Below are 20525 nucleotides of genomic sequence, written 5' to 3' on the forward strand. Positions count from 1 at the left end.
TTAATTTTTTTTTAATTTTTTATTTTTTTAAAGCAGAGGACCTCATCCACTCTGAAAATGGTACCTCAGAGGTCAGATCTCCTCATTTCCTAGAGCAGGAGTCAGAAGCAGATGTGACTCCCAACACAGGTACTAGGAACCAAATTAAGTTTTTGTTTAGTTTTGTTAGAGATAGGGTCTCCACTGTATAACCATGGCTGGCTTCAAACTCAGAGGGATCTGCCTGCCTCTGCCTCCTGAGTGCTAGGATTAAAGGTGTGCACTACTATTCTTAGCCTAAGTTTTGTCTTCTTTTTGCAATTTAAGTGTTTAACTGTGTCTGTGTGTGCGTATGTGCACCACATGAGTTAAGTGCCCTAGGAGACCAAACACAACCACTGCCCCTGGAACTAGAGTACGACAAGCAGGTGTAAGCTGCCTGATGTGGGTGCTAAGAAACAAACTCAGGTCCTCTAGAAGAGTAATACAAGCTCTGAACCACTGGGCCAGCACCCGAGCCCCGGAAGTTATTTTGAAAATGTTTACCAAACATTTATCTCACTGGTGTGAGATAAGGAAACCACACAAGAAGAGTGCCACAGCTAGTACAAAGAACACAAATACTTCCTGGTTTTTTTAGTTTATTGTCATATAATGTAAGGCTGAAATGCACTGTTACAACATCTGACCATCTAAGACTTCACAGACAGCTGCATGCTTTTGCTGTTGACAGACTGCTTTGGAGCATCTGAACATTACCACCTGAAAACTAAAGAATCTAGTGATTTCCACCCTTCTGGGAGCACAGTCATTTACTTCCTCATTTTCACCCCTTTTCTGGGAAAGGTCAGCTCACTCACCAGACGCTGACCACCACAGGAGCGGTCCAAGCTCTGAAGATCCAGTGATTGGAACCCACAGATTAGCATAATTAGTAGTCCAGTGCTGGGCTTTAATGTTTGAAGAACAGCAAATACCAAATGTTTTAATACCAAATAGAGGATTATTGTTTCTATGAGGGAATGACTCTCAACTAAAGCCACCTTGGCTCAAGCTGTCTGTGCTCAGACTCAGGAGGAGGATGCTCCATTCTTAAGGCTCCTTCCAGCACCACAGGCTTTAGAATCAAGCAAGACAATGTCAGCATTCCACAGTAGCCATCACTTTGAACTGCACATTACACTAAAACATACAAAATGTAAGCATTCTGTCACATATCAGCTCTTGGCCACAAACAACAGGGCATGAAAAGCTATACAAGGACAAAACACCACACAACTTTTGGAGATTCCCATTATCCAGGTGTTAAAGAGATGGTGATGACAAGTTCCAAACTTTGCATCCAGTGTTTGCTTCCAACTTTCTATTTTATCGTCTTCTGGTGCCACCATATGCTAAAGATGAGAGAAAGAAAGTCTGCTTTAGCTTTTCAAAACATATGAAAGCTGCTTACAAAGCTTCAGAAGTTGAACATGTTTCTTGTCAGCAACCAAGCAAGCTATGAGAGAAAGTTACACCACGAGGGGGAACAGGATGGTGTGGGACAAGGCAGATCCTCTCATAGTCTCCTAACCTCACACACTTGCTCTCAGGAAACCAAAGAAGGGCTTCGTTGTAAGCCAAGGAACAGGAAGCAATATGCCACCATGCAAATAACCATGGAGATAGGCAAATGCCTTGTTTCCCACCACCTCTAACATGTTTTGTTGTTTTTTTACATTCTATCTTTGCTTTCTATAATCTTTAGAATAAATATTATAATCATTCTGCTGACCTTTTTGAAAGTGTAACTCAATCTATTTTTGGAATTCTCTTGAAGTTGAGAGGCCAGACTTCTACAAACTTTTGAAAGTCCTAGCTTAGAGCTTAAAGGAGTCCAAAGCTAAACATCAGTACACTCTAGCATCTAGGCAGGCTTAATTTCGAAGCCACTTTTAGGAAATATTTAAAGTGTGAAGGAGGTGGAGTATGATTTAGGTTTCAGTCTCAGCTAACTGTGCTGCTCACACACAAGCACTTTAGGTCCTGAAGCTGCTGTGTACCTCAGCAGGGACACCTGCTTTTACCTGATGCTGTTCTGGTTCTCGAGTCTGTACTTGAGGATGCAGAATAGCTCCCTGTGCCTCCGCCTGGTGGTGAGTAAGACCGACTGTTCCAGGTGCCAGAATAGGAAGGAGGGCAGGGTGGGTAGGGCCACGAGTCTGAGAAGGGGGTCGCCGCCCTTGAAGACAGAAAGGTGAGTTAGGCATCTTTTCTTCTGACTACAATTTTTAACCACTTCCTTGTTTCTAAGTCATCAGAAAACAGCACCTTTACCAAATATTTTTTTCCTGACTGTTCTGATATGTGAGGTTACCATGACACATGTTGTATTTACTTCTGCCAGTTGTAACAACTGCTGTGGGAATAGAAAATTGTAGGAAGCAAATATTCCTTCTTTATGAATTCCCAACCACAGACATTCTAAAACCCACCTCAACTCTTTTCCATGCTTCCCTCTATCATTCTACCTAGACAGATTGCCAACTGTCCCTCCCCAATAGCTGTGTCCTCCTCCGCCTTCTCACTTGCTCAGATGTCAGGCAGACAGACAGCCTCTCTCCTAACTCTTAGGACAGGAGAGGAAGGAAGACAACAAAGGAAAATAATAGTCATAGTACTGACCAAAGCAAACCAAAGCTTGGTGCCATCCCCTCTATGCAAAAATCGCATTCAGTAGGGCAAGATCACCATCATCTGTTCTCCTTAAATTCAAACTGTAAGCAAAACAAAGGTGCCCTGATGGAACTAAGAGCAAATGGGATGAGTGCAAAGCTTACCTATTGCTGCCAAACAGATATCCTAGCAATCCTCCAGCACCCAGGCCAGTCCAGAAGCCCGGCCCTGAACTGTCACAGCCTTGTCCTGTAAAAGCACTCCCAAAGCCAGAAGCTGCACCATAGCCAGGGTTCTGTGGTCCTTAAAAGAAGATGCACATTATTAGATTAAGCGTCTTCCTACACAGGTGACATTTCATTGTCTCATCTGTACAGTACTACTACTTACTAACAATGCTCAGCCCTCAGCCCACGAACAAGCCGAATTCCAAAGGGCTATTTATACAATATTGACTTATAATTCAGAACACATTTCCCATAGTCAGAGAGAGAGAGAGATTTCTAGGACTTGAAAGGACAGTCTTCCTATTATGTGCCTTGCTCAGGATGAGCTTCTAGATGACAACCCCCTTTGAGAGTCTCCATTCCAATGCTGTGAAGCTCTGTGAGAACTCCCAGTAAAAACAGTACCTGTCTCTAATGGGAAAGGGAGCCTGACAGTTATCAATTACAATGTCAGACTATAAACTCCTTCTGCTTAGAAGAAACTGCAAACATGGATACACCTAGAAAAGCATGCTAATCTTAACACTATGAAACAATAAGCTCACTATCTGTTCCCTCCATGTAACCACCACCCACATCAATAAGCCGTTTTAGCACCTCAGACAGCTTGAGAAAGAGCCCAATAGATAACCTGTATGCTATGAGATAAACAGTACTCAGACTTCCTATTCTTTAATTCTGTCCATTCCATGACCATGCATGTCAGTGCCCATGGAAGTCAGAAGACGGCATCAGATACTCCTGAGACTAGATTTCTTTTTCTTTTCTTTTCCTTTTTTTAAAAAGACAGCTAAAAGCTGTAGGTCCTCTGCAAGAGCAGTAAATGCTCCTAACCACTGAGCCAACTCTTGAGCCCCTGGATATTCTTTTATAAAATGGCTCTTTGAATCCTCTGCCTAATTTTAGATTATTACATTTCTTTATTTGGGGGTGTACACAGCAGCACAGCATGCGTGTAGAGAGGTCAGATGACAACTTTCAAGTGTCAATTCTCTCCTTCCACCCTCTGCTCCTGAAGCTCCAACGCAGCTCGCCAGGCTTGGAGGCAAGCACCTTAGTCACTGAGCCATCTAGCCGACCCCTCTGCCCAGTTTTAACAAGTCTGTCTTTTCTCAGATTTGTGGATGCCTTGTCAGCAGTATAGGTTACAAATCTCGTCTTTTAGGTTATGAGCCTCGCTGTTAATGGACCATCTCTCCAGCCCAGGCTTTACAAATTCTTTATCTAAACCCATAGCCTGCCCCTTTCATTTCTTACCACAGTTTCCTGATAAACATTTAATTTAAGTAAAGTCTAGTTTATCTATCTTTCCTTTTCAAGCTAGTACTTTTTGTGCTATTAAAGAAATCTGTCTAGTCAGGCGTAATGGTGCACACCTTTAGTCCCAGCACTTGGGAGGCAGAGGCAGATTTCTGTGGGTTTGCCAGCTTGGTCTACAAAGTGAGTTCCAGGACAGTCGGGGCTCCATACTGAGACCCTGTCTCAAACAAACACACAGAAACACACACGCACACACAGAAGAAAATGTTACTATATTTTCCTATTTTATTCTAGTAAGTTCTTTTACTCTCAGTTAAATTCTATAATATTAATGCGTGAAATGTGGGGTACAGTATGAAGTAGAAATGAAGCGCATGCTTATTAACAGTGCTCACTGCATGTTCCAGCTAAATGGTGACCTGCGTTACCAGGCATCTTCAGTGACAGCAACCACAACACACTCTCAGAAGAGCGCAGCAGTCAGGCACCCGGCTCAGCTGAGCAGGTGCCGTGCGAGACTGACAATTTCGCGTCCTACGCCACAGAAACCCAGAAAAAGGTGGAGGGAGGGAGGGAGCATTCATAGTTACCCTCTGCCCTCCACACCAGCAGCACAGCACACCTAACCCCACACTCACACAGAGCGCACATATACAAAATATGTCTTTTAATTTGTCTTTAAAAAAAGAAGGGCTGCAAAGGTAGCACTTCTGCTCTTCCAGAGGACCCAAGTTTGGTCTCTAGCACCTAGAGAGACAGTTAAATAAAATCACCTGGACCAAACTATTACATGCTAGTCCCAAGGTATTGGACACCCACTTCTGCCCTCCGTGGACACCCACACATGTACAAGGACACTTTTTGAAAAGTCTTTTTTTGAAAAAAGAAGTTTTCCTTTTTTTTTTTTTAATCTAATTAAGTAGACCAATGTTTTGTTTCCCGATACAACTAGTCAAATCTTCAGAAACAGGCCCAAGACTCAGCTGCTCACATGCACCCCACTTACTGCCCCAGAGCAAGGAAACATACCTGTGAACTCAGACTTAAAGCCTGGGGGAGGCGCTCCTGCAGCACTGGTAAACCTGGAATAGTGCTGGGAATACGGCGGGTACTCAGAATATGGCGGAGGAGAACCCTGGCCATCACTAAGGAACAGCTTATAAACCACATAGGCAAGAGCAAGGAGTACCCCAATGGTAACCAATCCGCCAACACCAGAGGAATCAGAGGAGTACAGCTTGTGATAATAATCAGAGAAGCCTTGGTGTTTCCCAGACTCCTTCAGTTTCTTCAGGCCCAGTTCCGTGTAATCCAAGTTGTACTCCAAGCCACAGGAACCCCTGAGTACATACTGGTCTTCAGAGGACTCATACCCTTCACAGCTCACCACAGTTTTGCCAAATTTGTATGCAATATCCAAATCGGTCTTACATTCCCACTGCAAAAAAAAAAAAAAAAAAAAACAGAAACAGCCTGTAACAACCAAAAGATTCTTTTCCTTCCATATATATCACATTGATTATGCAGCTGTCACAAAACTGCAAAAGAACAATCCACAAAATTCAACACCATGAGTATGTGTGGAAGAGACAGACTCAGAGCTTCAAGACAGCGGTTCCACTAGCATTCTACTTATGCTGGTGTGTATACATGAGCATTCTTTTTGTCACTTTTCCTTATTCCCCAGATATACATTACACATTCTTCTGTACATCTCATGATTTGAATAGGTATGGCCCCATGGCCTCATGTTTTAAATGCTTGGCCCATAGGGAGTGGCACTATTAGGAGGTGTGGCCTTATTAGAGGAAGTGTGTCAATGTGGAGGTGGGCCTTGAAGTTATACATGTTCAAGCTATGCCCAGTGAGTCTCTTGCCATTGCCTGAGGATCAAAATATAGAACTCTGGGCCTCTTCTCCAGCACCATGTCTGCCAGCACACTGCCATGCTTCCTGCCATGATGATAATGGACTAAACCTCTGAAACTCTAAGCCAACCCTAATTAAATGTTTTCCATTGTCATGGTCATGGTGTCTCTTCACAGCAATGAAACCCTAACTAAGATAGTATGTTAGTTATTCCATAATTTATAAATCTGAGGCAAATAGTCAAACTATTACATGCTTGCCACTGCTGTCGAAGGAACTTCCTCTACAGCTAGATTGTCTAGATGTTAAACATCAAAGGATCAGCATTAGGGAAGAGCCCCTAATTGGTTCTCCAATACCATCACATGGTCAGCTCTAAAAATATACATGCTTGCAAAACTAAGAGGACTCAGTGCCACATATTTTATAATACATACATACATACATACATACATACATACATACATACATACATATAATGATTAAAGAAAAAGCCATGAATTTGGAGGAGAAAAGGGAAGGGGGAAATGTAATAAATACAATAAAAGGATTTTTAAATCAGCATCAGATATATAAGATCTAATAGCTACATACAACAGATCACTTTCTGAAAAACAAAACTTTCCATACACAGTTTCTAAAAACCATGGGCTGACTTTATAGGGTCTAATCCTAACCAACAATCTTCTTGAGCTTTTTTAAAGATAATATTTAGAAAACTGCAAAAGAATTCATAATGCTTAAATTTTACCAGAGAGAGAGAAACAAAGAGACCCAGAGAAAGCAGGCATGTTCAGCCAGACATGATGGTCCAAATTTATAATGCAAACGCTGTGGCATGCTGCAATAGGAGGCTGAAGTCCGAGACCAGCCAAGCTGCCCACCAAGTTCCAGAGCAGCCAGGGAACACAGTAAAAATCTCACTTCAAAAAAACAAACAAACAAAACTGAAACTAGAGTGTAGATCAGGGACTGAGCAAATATCCAAGGTTTGAGCTCCGGCACCACCAAAAACTAAGTAAGCAAGCAGGTGAAACTTCAATTCTTTAATTTTTGCTGAACAGATAAAATGCTTCCCTCACAAGGTTTAGATACAAGCAAGGGCACTGCAACAGGTTCTCCTGCCCTTTTGTTAGGTTTTGCTCAAATTATGCTGCTCTTTCATGTTCAGGTGCACTGCTGTACTGTTTCTAACAAACAGCCTCACTGAGGTGGATTCACACACAATTCATGTAGCTGCACAACCATTACTATAACCAACTTCATAATCTATTCATCATCCCCAAAGAACCCTCAAATCCATAAGCAGCTGCCCACTTCCCCCTCCCAGCTCCCCATGCTGTCTGCTTTACCTCCCCCTACTAGGACATTTCTTGTCAAGAGGATCACAGGCATGTAGGTCTCTGTAACTGTCACCTTTCCTTTAGTAGAATATTTTCAGAGTGGTCCATGTTTCAGCCTCAATCAGCACTGTGTTCTTTTCAATGACTAAACAACACTCCACCCCACCTTATGAATGGACTACATCACATTACTCATTAGCAAAGGACTTTTAGGCTGTTTCTATATTTTAGCTATTTGAATATTCCTACAAATACTTGATAGTTTTTGGGAAGAAATATGTCTTCAGTTCTCTTGGATATATTCTTAGGAGTGGAGTGACTGAGGCATCTTTTTTCTTTTCTTTTTTTGGTTTTTGGGATTTTTTGAGATAGGGTCTCACTATGTAGCTCTGGCTGTCCTGGAAGTTAACTATGTAGACCAGGCTGGCCTCCTGAATGCTGGGATTAAAGATGTGCCACCACGCCCAGCTTTGGAGCATCTTTCTTGATTATTTCTTTCAATCCCAAATGTTTTTTAGTTACATAATATGCAATTCTCTTTTTGCTGTTGTCATTACTATGTTATTATTAATTTTGTCTGGAAAAGGACTTCTGAATTTACTGGGTTAAGTAGGCAGAACACGCTGAACCTACAACAGTACATGCTAAGGTGGTTTCTGAGTACTGCATTGCAACTTAAATTGCTGCTACTAAACAACACACGAGAGGCTCTACACTTCATGATTCCTTCCTAAGTCAGCACCTGTGTCTCCCCTGAGTCTTCATCAGTGCCCCAACCAGACACAGCTGGTTGTGTGTCTGGTTGAAATGTGTGGGCAGCACAGCCAGCTGTGATGCCTACACCCCCAAAGTGAAACAATGTGTTTCTGTTGGTATGTGTACAATTCAAGTATTTATTTTATCTCTCCTCCTAGATGAATTTCCTGCTATCCTAGTCATGTGGTGTATGACACATTTATTATGCACACTGTTAGCACCCCCAGCCCCACCAGGACTGTAAAAGTAATTTAGCATGGATGTGAGACGTCTGCATTAGCCAGGATTCAGTAATAATGGGAGGAGGCTGTGAAATCATTACCAAGCTAGAGCCAGGAATGCCTTGAATGCAAACACTTGGGAGGGAGAAGCAGGGAGAGCACTGTGCGCTCGAGGGCAGCCTGATCTACACAGCCAGCTCCAAGAAACCAGGCCTACATGGTGAGACCCTGTCTCAAAAACCAAACAACAAAAACTGTGAACTACAAAGGCCATGCATCAAGGTTCTATCAAGCAGGAACATTAGTTTTTCCAAAACTCATGTTTCAATAAACAGTTTAAAATCTGCTGTGGATTAAAATTTGCTGTGTATCAATTTCTTCCAAGATAAACCTCCATCTTGGAGGGAAGCTCATTAAGACACAGGCTTAGGTCCAACTAGCGGTGACACATTCCATCCTGCAGGGGAGCTCACTACGCCCTGACGGTAAACAACTAGGACTGCCCTTGTGTATACTCTAGCATGAGGACTGCTAAGAGATGCTCTCAAACCAGCGAGCTCTGGACAACACTCCCCCCCCCCCCGCCACCCGTCCAGCCACCTGGAGGTACCCAGCCACCATGAGCTAGGACCCATGCTGGTGTGGGCTTCTGATGATGCAGCGGTCTGTGAGGCACATCTGCTCCCGTTAAGTCACCCCTCGCCCAAGCTCCTGTAGGCAACCTCAGTAAAACTCACTGGTTCACCAACTTGGACGTTATGGTGTCCTTACTTTGGTCTGTCATTAAGCTCCCTATCTGGAGTGAGCGTCGTCTGCTCAGTCTCCCCAGGAATAGTGTCACACAACATCACTCCACTGAAGCTGTTGCTGAGGCAGTAGCTGTTACCTGTACATCGTATCCGTCCCAGCCTTTGTTCTGGCACTGGATCACTTTGGGGGTAAAGGCATCACAACCGGCTGTGCCTCCAACACATTTCAGCTGTGGAATAGGGTCCAGCCTGCGGGAGGTGGTGTAGCGGTCATGGTGGAGGGTGAGAGCTTTCACATCCCGCAACAGGATTCTGTCTGGAATGAGAACACGCGTCAAAGTGAGCACCTCTTACTAAAACAGACTCATCCTATGGACAGTTTCAAAGTCAAGCATCGGTCGCCCCTCCCCATCGCCCTGCTTTTGGGGTAACTGAGAAGACTCAAGGGCACCCCACAGCACAAACTCAGATGACCACATTTAAAACCTCTCATCACTGTAAGCTAGATATTTCTTCACCACTAGTTCTGGATAATTTTTCCTAATTCCAAAGTTCAATAATATAAAACTACTGTATAATAATATTCATAGTTAATTAAAAATGATAAAAACACACAAAATGTCCCTACAGGCAATAATTTAAATATCTACCCTCTGGTAAAAAGGCAGATTCTAACCTAGATTTTTTTGTTATAATTAGAATGCAATCTCTTTGTTCTTTAATTTTTTCCACTCAGTTATTGTGGGTCCCGCTGTGCATTTGCACATGTCTGGGCACGTATGTGGAGGACAGAACACTCTACGGAGTCCATGCTCTCCTTCCACTACTTGGGTCCTCGTCTGTAACTAAGGCCATCAAGCTTGGCAACAAGAGCCTTTGTGCACTGAGTCATCTTGCCAGCCCTATTATTATTATTTACACAAAATTACAGAAAACCATTTTTAAGCACATAAATAGTGTACTTTGAGCATATTCCTCCCATAGCCTCCCCCTTTCTATCCCTCCCCATCCCATTAGTACCCTTTTTACCCCAGACAGCTACATTCCACTTTCAGCAACCATTACACATATACTAAGCATCTGTATTATCTAGAATCCACAGCTGAGCGAAAACCCATGCAACCAGTCTGGAACATCTCCAGCTGTATGAACTTTCCTGCAAATGGCAGAACTTTATGGTTGCAAAAACTGCACTGTATATGTAAACCTTTTTCCTTACCCGTTCACGAACTGTGCTAGACACCAGGTGGGTCCCATAGCTCAGTTACTGTGACTGCAGTAACACTGACCACAGGCATCGTGTCATGTGTTGGCTTGGAGTCTTTGAGCAAATGGCAAGAAGCAGTAGAGCTGGATTTTTTTTCTTAACTGTTGTTGGGGTTTTGTTTTGTTTTGAGGTACCTCCCTACTGCTTCCCTAGTCATATAGTGTATCCTGTAGTATGTAGCGTCTAAAGAAACTAGAACTTATGTATCAAACTAAACAAATGACAGAAACATTTTACACAAAATGGAAGTTACAGAGTGTTCAGCTTTATACAAACCTTGAAAACAGGTAAAGTACTACATACTAATGTTTACACACATTAATGTTGACAGATGTGCTTAATAGTGAGAAACCATGCAGAGGAGTAGTCAGATACAAAATGCAGATGAGTATCTCGAGGAGGGGAAGACACTGGCTCTGTAAGAATGACCTATGCTCCACTGTCAGTATGGGATTTGTGGAGCTCATCAAAGAGTCACAGAGAAGCAGAGGGCACTAGGCCCTCTCCTACAGCCACATGCTTACCTGGTGCCTGCTTACCTCAAAACTCAGAGAGAATTGGGAAGCTGCAGGCACTTGGTCAGAAAGGGGGCAGTCTCAAGCCACAGAATATTCATCAGAGAGTTTGGGCAAGGGGGCTATGCTAAAGGACCACAAACACTGCCTCTTTAAAGTACCAGTCCTTGGGAAAATGATGGCAAGAATGTCTCACCAGCAGAGTCTTTAAACCACTATCTTGGCCAAACCAACAGGCCAGCCATTTTGATGTTTCTACACAGGCAACCCTTTCTGCAAAAGCATATATTAAAAAAAAGCTCTGCTTTCAGCAGTTTAACATATTAGAGGGTCGTGTTGCCCCCAATTCTATCCAAGTGTCACCTTTATAAAAGCCAATCCTGCTTTCTCCAACTTCCCATATCTGTGATGACCACAATTAACAGCCTGAAAAATACCCAATCAGACTGTGACAAAAATAGACTGTTTAGATCCTTGTCAGTTTACCTCATAAAAGCCGAAACATGCAGTAAATATCATTCTGTAAACTTTTTCCTTAGCTTGTGTAAGGGTTTGCATGTGCCCACGCCATTGCTCATGTGTGGAATAAGAGGGTAGCTTCCGGGAGCTGGCTCTCTGGGTTGATGAAATCAAACTCATCAGGCTTGTGTGGCAAGTACCCTTACCCACTGGGCTATCTCACGGGGCCTCTTCATTTCTTAATCGTAATCACGGTCAGTCATTTATGTTGGCAGATACAGATCTCCATTTATGCTTTACCGATCAGACAGACATCAAAACAATTTTAAAATCAGCCTTACAAACTAAAGGGCCGCAGGAGCAGGTTCAATATTTCCAGCCACGAAAGGTTAACTGGCTGAAGAGCCGAGGGTTCTGATGTACTCTTGTGGCTTCCACAGGAATCAACACATGCATGCACACACACAGATCTTGTGTATGTAAAAACAGTTAAATATAAATATACGCTGTAACCATAACTGACAATTAGACAACTAGAAAAGCTAAGCGATACATTGGCTCTAATGCTCAGAACTGTTAACTAACAGGCACTTCAATGGGGGTAAGGACACATTAGTGAACAAACGGTGCTGGGAAATGGATAATGTACAGGCGGGGCAGGTCTGCCGCACAGCTTGCACAGTTCCTCCCTAGCCCTGCCCTTGGAGACTGAGGCCAGAAAAGCATGAGTTGAAGGCAAGAAAATCTTTAATTGGGCTAAAGATCTAGATCCTGTCTCAAAAAGCAACTAAACTGATAACCACAAGCAGAAGGCGGACCAGCAAGATAAATGACTCATTGAGAGCCGCTCCAAGGGGATCAAGTGACTTCAGTCTTACAAATGGGGAGGGCTGATAGCCATGGCGATGAATCGATCACAGACTTCTTCTGGTCAACAGCTGGGTCCATGTTACGTTTTTCAACATTCAGCTTCAGTGAAAAAGAAAGGAAGGAGGCTCCAGAATTTCATCTGATTCCAGACAACGACGGAAAGCTAAGTGTGCCAGCCGAGACAGCCTGTAAATCTAAGCAGTGGTTGTTCTGAGTCCTCAGATGAATGAATCGTCTGGGAAGTCCTTCCACAGGGACCTGACCTGACTAAATGCAGTTTTGTAATTTGTGCTTTTCTCTCATCTTTTTAAATCTAGTTTATTAAAGAATCAACACAGTCTTGTCCCAACATTTAGGAAACAGAAGCAGGAGAGTCAGGAGTTCAAAGCCAAGGTCTGCTACACATTAAGTTCAAGGCCAGCCTAGGCAACGTGAGGCCTTGTTTCAAAACAACCGAAGACGGGAGTTTTAACGTTTTATTTGTATGTGTCTGAGTATGCAGCAGTAACAGGTGGAGGTGAGCGGACAGTCCGCGAACACTGCTCTCTCCTTTCGCGGTGTGGCCCAAGGAGCAGACCTAAAATCATTAGACTTGGCAGCAAGCACCTTCATCCCGGCTCTCATCCACAGTTTTTTGGTTGGTTGGTTGGTTAGTTTGGTTTGGTTTTTCGAGACAAGGTTTTTCTATGTAGCCCTGGCTGTCCTGGACTCACTCTGTAGACCAGGCTGGCCTCGATCTCTGAGAGATCCGCCTGCCTCTGCCTCCTGAGGGTGGGGATTAAAGGCATGCACCACCATGGTTGGCCCCTCCAAACAGTTCTAATAAAGACTTTCCATTGCAAAACTTGGCTCATCCTCTTTATATAAATCACAAAACTCTCAAAAATAAAGGCAGTGTGTTCAGTGGTACTTTTTTTTTCAACTTCTGAAATAGTATTACTTGTTCACATTTATAAATAAATTATGCTGCATTTTAAACACAAATATAGATCAAATCATGAAAAATATGAAAATGAGAAATCATGATACTCAAGTGAATATCAAAAATTAACTCATTGCTAAAGTGACAACCAATTACTTTATTACTTTAAACATAGTTATTAAAGATTAAAAAATTTAACACACAGCCTGATTTCCCAGTAGGGAATGTAATCATAAACAGCCCTGCTGATAAGGGAGAACCCTACCTCATCCTTTATAATTCTAGCTAATAATTAAAACTGACAGAATTAGAAATTTTTTCACTTTCATTTTCTAACCCTTAGGAGACAGATTCAGACAAGGAGTAATTAGTGGTAAAACTCTGGTACATCGCCAAGATCATTACACAAATTATTCCCCAATCCAAGTGAGCAAAGGGCAGCTTCACAGGAAAGATAAGGCCGCTTTAATGCGGTGACTAACCAGAATGGCAAAAACAGAGTAAATTGATACTGTATCTCTTATGGAACCAAAAGGATTTACTCTCACTTGAATGGTTTGCTAGCCTTGGCTACAAGGGAGTTTGAGGTCAGGTTACATAAGCCCTTGTCTCAAAAAAAATTAAGAGGAAAAAACAAAAACAAAAAACTACAAAGACCCTGTTTCAAAAAACCATAAATAAATAAATAATAAATCACTGAGTTTAATCCAGTTCCAAAGGTGCAATCAACAGCAGTTCTGATCGGACAGCTTAGGAAATGCCTGGAGCTCACATCTGAAGAGTCCTTTTTAAGGAAGGTTTGACTTAAACCTAATCAAAACCGTCACATCATTCTTCATGCATCTTCATTATGTAGTATTAACAAACTCGGCTTCAGACAAGCACAGTACTTCAGCGAACAACAACAAAGAAGGAAAAATTGTCTTTAATAAGTGGAAGAGACATAACTGATGATTCTAGAAGAATCTTCACCTGCAGCCACATACAAACTTAATTCAGTATGGGATGAAAATCTAAAATCTAAACACTTCGGGAGTCCAAGCAGAAGCACCCTAAGTTCACAGCTAGCCTGAGCTACATTTGAAATGGTGTCTCAAAAAAAATAACAATAATCTAGGGGCAGGAGAGATGGCTGAGTAATTAAGAGCACACACTGCTCTTCCTGAGGACCTGAGTTCAATTCCTGTCACCCACATCAGGCAGCTTACAACTGCCTGTAACCCCAGCTCAGAGGGATCCCACACCTCTGACCTCTGTGAACACTTGCATTCATATTCATATACACATACCACACCCGTACCCCCCACACACACACACACAATTAAAGTAATAAAAATAAATCCTTAAAAAATTTAAAATTTCCAGGGGGCTGGAGAGATGGCTCAGTGGTTAAGAGCACTGTCTGCTCCTCCAAATGGACCTGGGTTCAATTCCCAGTGCCCACATGGCAGCTCACAATTGTCTATAACACCAATTCCAAGGGATTTCACACCTTCACACTAATGAATATAAAATTAAATAAATTATTTTAAAAAAATTTAAAATTTCCAAGAACTATATTAAAGTTTGCTACACTAAATACAAATTACTGCCTCATACATAAAAAAGAAAAACAAAGCAATAAAAATGGTCCATGATTTTAAGTTACACTATTAATAAGCTAACTGTGAAGAAGAATAACCTTAATTTACTACATAGGAGGGTTGTTGAATAATGTGAGGAACACTAAACTAAATTGACAACAGCAACTTAATAAGACTTTGGTCAAGGTGATAAATTTATTCATAAGTTTCATCACCTTTAAAATTAAGATATTAATCTTAAATTTACTGTAAACTTTAGATACAATTTATTAAAATTGTCTGGCAGAATATTTGATGAATACTAGTATGAGTATAGAATTGAGTATGAGGAATAGTAGGAAGAAAATTTTAAGAACTATTTACACAGGAGTTTAATTACCATAACCCCAGAGCAAAATTCTCCAGAGAGCCTTCAGGTCTAAGAAAATGCTCACCATATACCCACCTAGCTTGTTAAACCAAACAAAGCACACACAGGATCCCCTGAACTTCTGACTCAAAATTCACCATCTTTTCTCAGGTGTCAGGCTTAAGATAAATGCAACCACGGCCGCTGAACTCAATTGACCCTATACCTCCCAGCATCTCAGGAAAATACTAACACTTCAGTCACTCAAGCCAGAATGTTTGCATCATCCTTATCCCCCTTAAAAAAAAAAAAAAAAAAAAAAAAAAAAGACAGGGTTTTTCTGTATAGCCCTGGCTGTCTCGGAACTTGCTCTGTAGATCTCTAAACCCTGCATGTTGGAATTAAAGGTACGACCCACTACTCTGCATCCTCATCTTCCCCCCATCCCTTACCTCATCAGAGTACCCAACTTCAAAACAGAGAGATAATCCAACTCCACTAACTCTCCCCTGACCTAAAAGGGTCCCTGTTCTTGGAAACTACTATAAAAATCTCCTTTCCACAAAGCTCCAGTTTCCCTCCCACCCATTTTTCAGCCTGTTTTCCAAGGGATAGCCCACATGAACTTTCAAAAATTTAAATCACATCATTTACAGCTCTCTCCCTTCAGGTTTCTGAAAAACTTTCATGGTGACTTCTCCCCTGATCAATGTATATTTTTTTAAGTACCCCCTCTGCCTGCAAACCCCACTCTCCTTGCTTTACCATTGTCCATAACTCATTTCACCACATGACCAGCTATTTACATGTTGACTGTGTACCCTCCTCAATAGACAGAAATCCCCTGGGGACACGAAAATGTTTTCTTCACAGCCATACTCTCAGAATCCAAGGCATAGTTAGCTGAGCCGTTGTTCTCAAGCTTCCTAATGCTGAGACCTTTTCATACAGTCCCTCATGTTGTGGTGACCTTGACCTATAAAATTACCTTCGTTGTAATTTTATTACTGTTTTTTGATGGTCTACGCATCCTGTAAAAAGGGTCATTCCATGCCGGTCAGGGGGTCTCAACCAACCCACAGGTTGAGAATTAGCTAAATAGTCCTTGCCCTGTTTAATCTGAGAATGGGGTTTTTCCTCCCCTCCTAGACATATTATTAAGTGTTTTTATATTACCTAAACACAAAGTAAACAAAAATAAATTGAGGAGTTGCTTAACCACAACTTAATAATCAATATTCCAATAAAGCACCTTCATAAAACAGTTCCTCAAATGAGGTGGAAACCAACCGAATTAGTACTGCAAAATATTCTGGTGCTTTCTGTTCCAGAACAATGATTTTTACAGCCAAAGTAGACAAAGAATTGCCAGGAAGCGGTTCACCATTAATTTAAATGTGGTTGTTTTTCTTCTAATTCCCCTGAGTCTACATCTCTATACTTCCCCAGGCTTTGGTGAATTCTAAGCAGGTCTCTCATTTTCACACAACTTTCTAGGATTGCTTAAAAGAAAGTGTTCAAGCAGTTTGTACCAAACAGCGTGTCTTAACTCCTGACAAGGCATCGTTATAACTCAGCGTGGGGACCAACTGCACAGCCTCACTTCAGCACGCACCAACAAAATCTTACAAAAATACACCTGTTGCTTAATGCAAGTTCCAGGCATGCTCGTCCACTGCTGTATTTTCCACGGCTGACAGCTTTCCCCTCCAGACCAAAAAAAAAAAAATGTCGTTTTAACTGACAGCTAGCTGAGTTCTACATTTTAATAACAGCTATACATAAAAAGAGCGCCCCCCCCCCGTAGTAAATTCTCCTGTACTAGCACCGGAAAGTTAAAATTTATTTTAAATTCCCACGTACCGTGAAAAGTATGAAGAAAGCTAGTGTAAACAACGCGGTTGACTGCACTAATTAGAATAAGCGGCAGGAATCCAGCCCACAAAACCAATACAATCCAGAATTCCCAGGTTTGCGGTTCTGGCCACTACTCATGACTCAGAGACTGCTGGTGGCATGGTAACCGCGAGCCATAGCAACAGACAGCCATGACAACAGTGGGCGATTATGGCATCAAACAGCCATGACAACAAGACAAGATGCACAGGTGAGGGTCAAACTTGCCATCGGGACTCAAGGATGCGGCCTAGTCCGAGACAAGTGGACAATCTGGAAGTCCGAGGACCTGGAGAACTTTTCAGAACACATTGGTGCGCCCCGCCCACTCCCAGAGGTCCTCACCAGACCAGCAAAGCAGCCCGGAGAGGACAGACCGGAGGTAAACCGGTCAGAAGGGCAGCGAGGAAGCGGACGGGCGCACGCAGGGCGGCACTCACCAGGGTCGTTCCAGCACAGCGCAGGGCCGGCCACCAGCAGGAATGACAGCAGGCGCAACAGCCGGCAGCACGCGGCTCCCGGGAGGCCGACCGCGGCCACCGCCATGGCGCCGGGTGAAGACGGCGCTCGGCGGCCCGTGACCCGCTGCGGACCCGTAACCCGCTGCACAGCGACCCCAAGAACCCACAACCGTGACCGCACCGACCGACCGCGGCGCGGCGCAACGACTCTCCGTCCTGCGCCACTCTGACGTCACTGCGCTGCGACACGTATGCGTCCGTAATTGGTCGCGCTCTACCCGGCCCCTAGAGCTCCGCCGCCTTGTGGGCGGGGCCAGACAGGGCGCTGTCGCGTGGGCGGAGTCTGGGCACTGACCCGGTAAAGCGCGTTGTGTCTGGCTGGCGAGTGCGTGCACGTTCCGGAAGGTTCGTTTACCGCGAAGCTGCCAAAGTTTTAGAGGCTAAAAACTTTCTGGAAGGGAAGTCGAGAAATACTAGGAATACTTATATCCAAAATCTCTGTAGCCTCTCTGAAGGGCGTTACTTTGAGGGTTGGTAACGCCACCCTGCTTAGGACTGGTGTTCTCTTACTGTGTACTAAATAGGAACCAGGTGAACGGTACTAAAGGAATGACGTTGTGTTTTCCGAGCTCGGGACCTTCGCACAGTACCTGAAACATGAAAACCCTAAGAATGTACGAGAAGCCAAGAGGAGACAATGTTGTATGAATAGACAAATAACCCAGACAAAATGTTTCTCTGAGTTTCTTGGATGCGTTCATTCAACAAGTAGGTGTTGAATGCCTAATATAGCATAAAATAAAATATAAAATAAAACAGCCGTGTTTTAGTCATGGGAAATAGCAAGGTCCTTGTATTTGTATTTGAGGAAACAGGATGACGTAGCACAGGACAAACAAAAATAATAGGTAGTGGTAATTCTGTGATCAAAACTATAACAGGATAATAGGCACTGAGTGGCAAATTCTGGAAGAGTAGGGCCCAGGAAATGACTTTGAAGCTTGAGACATGAATGATTAAAAAAAAAAAAAAAAAGCAAGGATCTAACCAGAGCCTGGGGCTTGATGGATAACACCCTCGTTCCTCCCTCCCACCCCCCACCCCCCGCCATCCCTTTACCGCACCCCACCCTCCCCCCACCCCCTCTGGCCATGTTTTGAGGAGCAGTCAGTCATGCACTCAGCCTGTTTTTTGGTTAGCATTTAACACACTTGTCAGTACCTACCAGGGAGGTACTGTAGTGGGTAGCGAGATACACTGGAGAATTTTTAAATTGGAGGCATGAGATAGGCAAGCAAGGCCAGTGAAGCAAAGTAATTTTCTGAACAGGGGGGGCCAGGAAATGGGAGGCTTTGAATGGAATCCAGCAATCTTAAAATACCGCAACGATAACAGAGAATTCTGTCCTTAATTTGGCTGATTTTATGGTGGGTATTAAGTATCCAAGCAAGCTGGCCAGGTAGACAAAGATACGCACACCCAAACTTCAAAGCCAGTGTAAATCTGGCCAGATTTACTGCAATAGAAAGAGGCAGGTAGGCATAAAATTTAGACAAGGCAAAGAGGAGGGAAGGACCAAACTGTGGGAATACTGCTGTTTCTATCTTGAGTAGAAGATCCTAGAAATAATCTGAAAAGAGAATTCTGCTTAAAAAAAGAAAAAAGAAAGAAAGAGAGGGCAGTGAGGTGGCTCTACAGATAAAGGCCTTGCTACAAAGTCTTGAATTTGACCCCTGACACCCAAATAAACTGGTTTGTTTGTTTTGTCAACTTGACATCAGCTAAAGTCATCTGGGAAGAGGGAATCTTACCAGATTGGCCTGTAGGAAAGTCTGTAGGATTATTTTCTTGATTAATAATTGGTGTGGGAGGACCCAGCTCACTGGCGGTCATGCCACAACAGGAGTAAGTAGTTCTGGGTGGTATAAGAAAGCAGGCTGAGCAAGCCAGAGACAACAAGCTGGTAAACAGTGTTCCTCCATGGTCTCTGCTTCAGCTCCTGCCTTGAGTTCCTGCCCTGACTTTCCTCAATGAGGAACTGTGAGCTATAAAATGAAATAAACTCAAGTTGCTTTTGGTCAGATGTTATAAACACAACAATAAAAAGAAAGCTAGGACAACATATAAAGATAAAAGGAGAAAATTCCATGTTGTTCTCTGACTTCTCCATGGTATGTCTCTCCCCACCCCCTACACATACACACAGTGTACAACAGAGAGAGAATAAAAAGGTAAAGGAAAAGGAGATAAAGTGAACAATAATGGTCCCTTGCTGGAAAATTGAAGCAAGAATAAAAGTAGCTTTTGTATTTTGCAATGTAGAATCACCTAATCACCTTTACAAGAAAACTTTTATTTGAGGCCCCTCCATGTGCCATTTATAGTTATAGACTGATTTAAAAGCAAGAAAGGATGTCCTAATTTATATTTTAATGGCAACTGAGCTAAATAAATAATTGATGCCCTAAAGAAGAAAATGGGTGATATGATGGGTATGGCCATAATAAAAAGAATGGTTAGATAAGATCCGTTCAGAAGCCAGGTTGAATGGGGATCTAAATCACATGAGCCTATGAGAGGGGGGAGGGGGTACTTTCCTCCTCTCTCTAGCCACAGAGTAGAACATTTCTGTGATCTAATGTGTTACGGAAGAATTTGTCTACACAGCAAACAGTTCTCAACTGGACACCACTCTGCTCTCCTAAACATCATTTTGATTCTGGTATATCTCCTTGGAGATAGTGTCAGATCTCATAGGTTCAGGGCTAAGTATATACAACTAACCCACACTTCAGGTGCCTGTCTCAAATCCTGTGTAGTCATATGAGATTCACCAGCTCACCGGCTGCAAATCAATTCTTTCTATAATAGACATACACACACAGAGAGAGAGAGAGAGAGAAAGAGAGAGAGACTCAGTGCAAGTCTGTCTGGAATGTGCTTTAGAGTACAATGAAAACCATTTGGAGGAGGGGACATAGGTAGGGAGAATAAATAAAGCAACACTATTGTTGAGAACTGGAAGTTCCTCATGGTATGTTGTTACAGCATACTCTCGTGCTTTGTATTTAAATGATTGCATGTGCCCTGAGTTTCTTACTGTTCTACAAGCAAACTCTCATGTGTACCAAGTGATGCTGTATA

The 20525-nt window shown here is 42.8% G+C and overlaps 1 protein-coding gene across 1 annotated transcript; it reads right to left on the bottom strand.

Moving 5' to 3' along the window:
* Positions 1-603: 603 nt before the first annotated feature.
* Positions 604-17598, bottom strand: Saraf (store-operated calcium entry associated regulatory factor). The gene is made up of 6 exons (XM_055593315.1): positions 17361-17598; positions 9197-9375; positions 5151-5559; positions 2799-2937; positions 2046-2200; positions 604-1373 (listed from the first exon to the last, which is right to left on the bottom strand). Exons 1-6 carry the CDS (start codon positions 17464-17466, stop codon positions 1348-1350), a joined length of 1014 nt encoding a protein of 337 aa, XP_055449290.1. The 5' UTR covers positions 17467-17598; the 3' UTR covers positions 604-1347.
* Between the last annotated feature and the right edge of the window lie 2927 nt (positions 17599-20525).

Source organism: Psammomys obesus, unplaced genomic scaffold (assembly GCF_907164565.1).
Source record: "Psammomys obesus unplaced genomic scaffold, mPsaObe1.curated_primary_1811, whole genome shotgun sequence".
Lineage (NCBI taxonomy): Eukaryota > Metazoa > Chordata > Mammalia > Rodentia > Muridae > Psammomys > Psammomys obesus.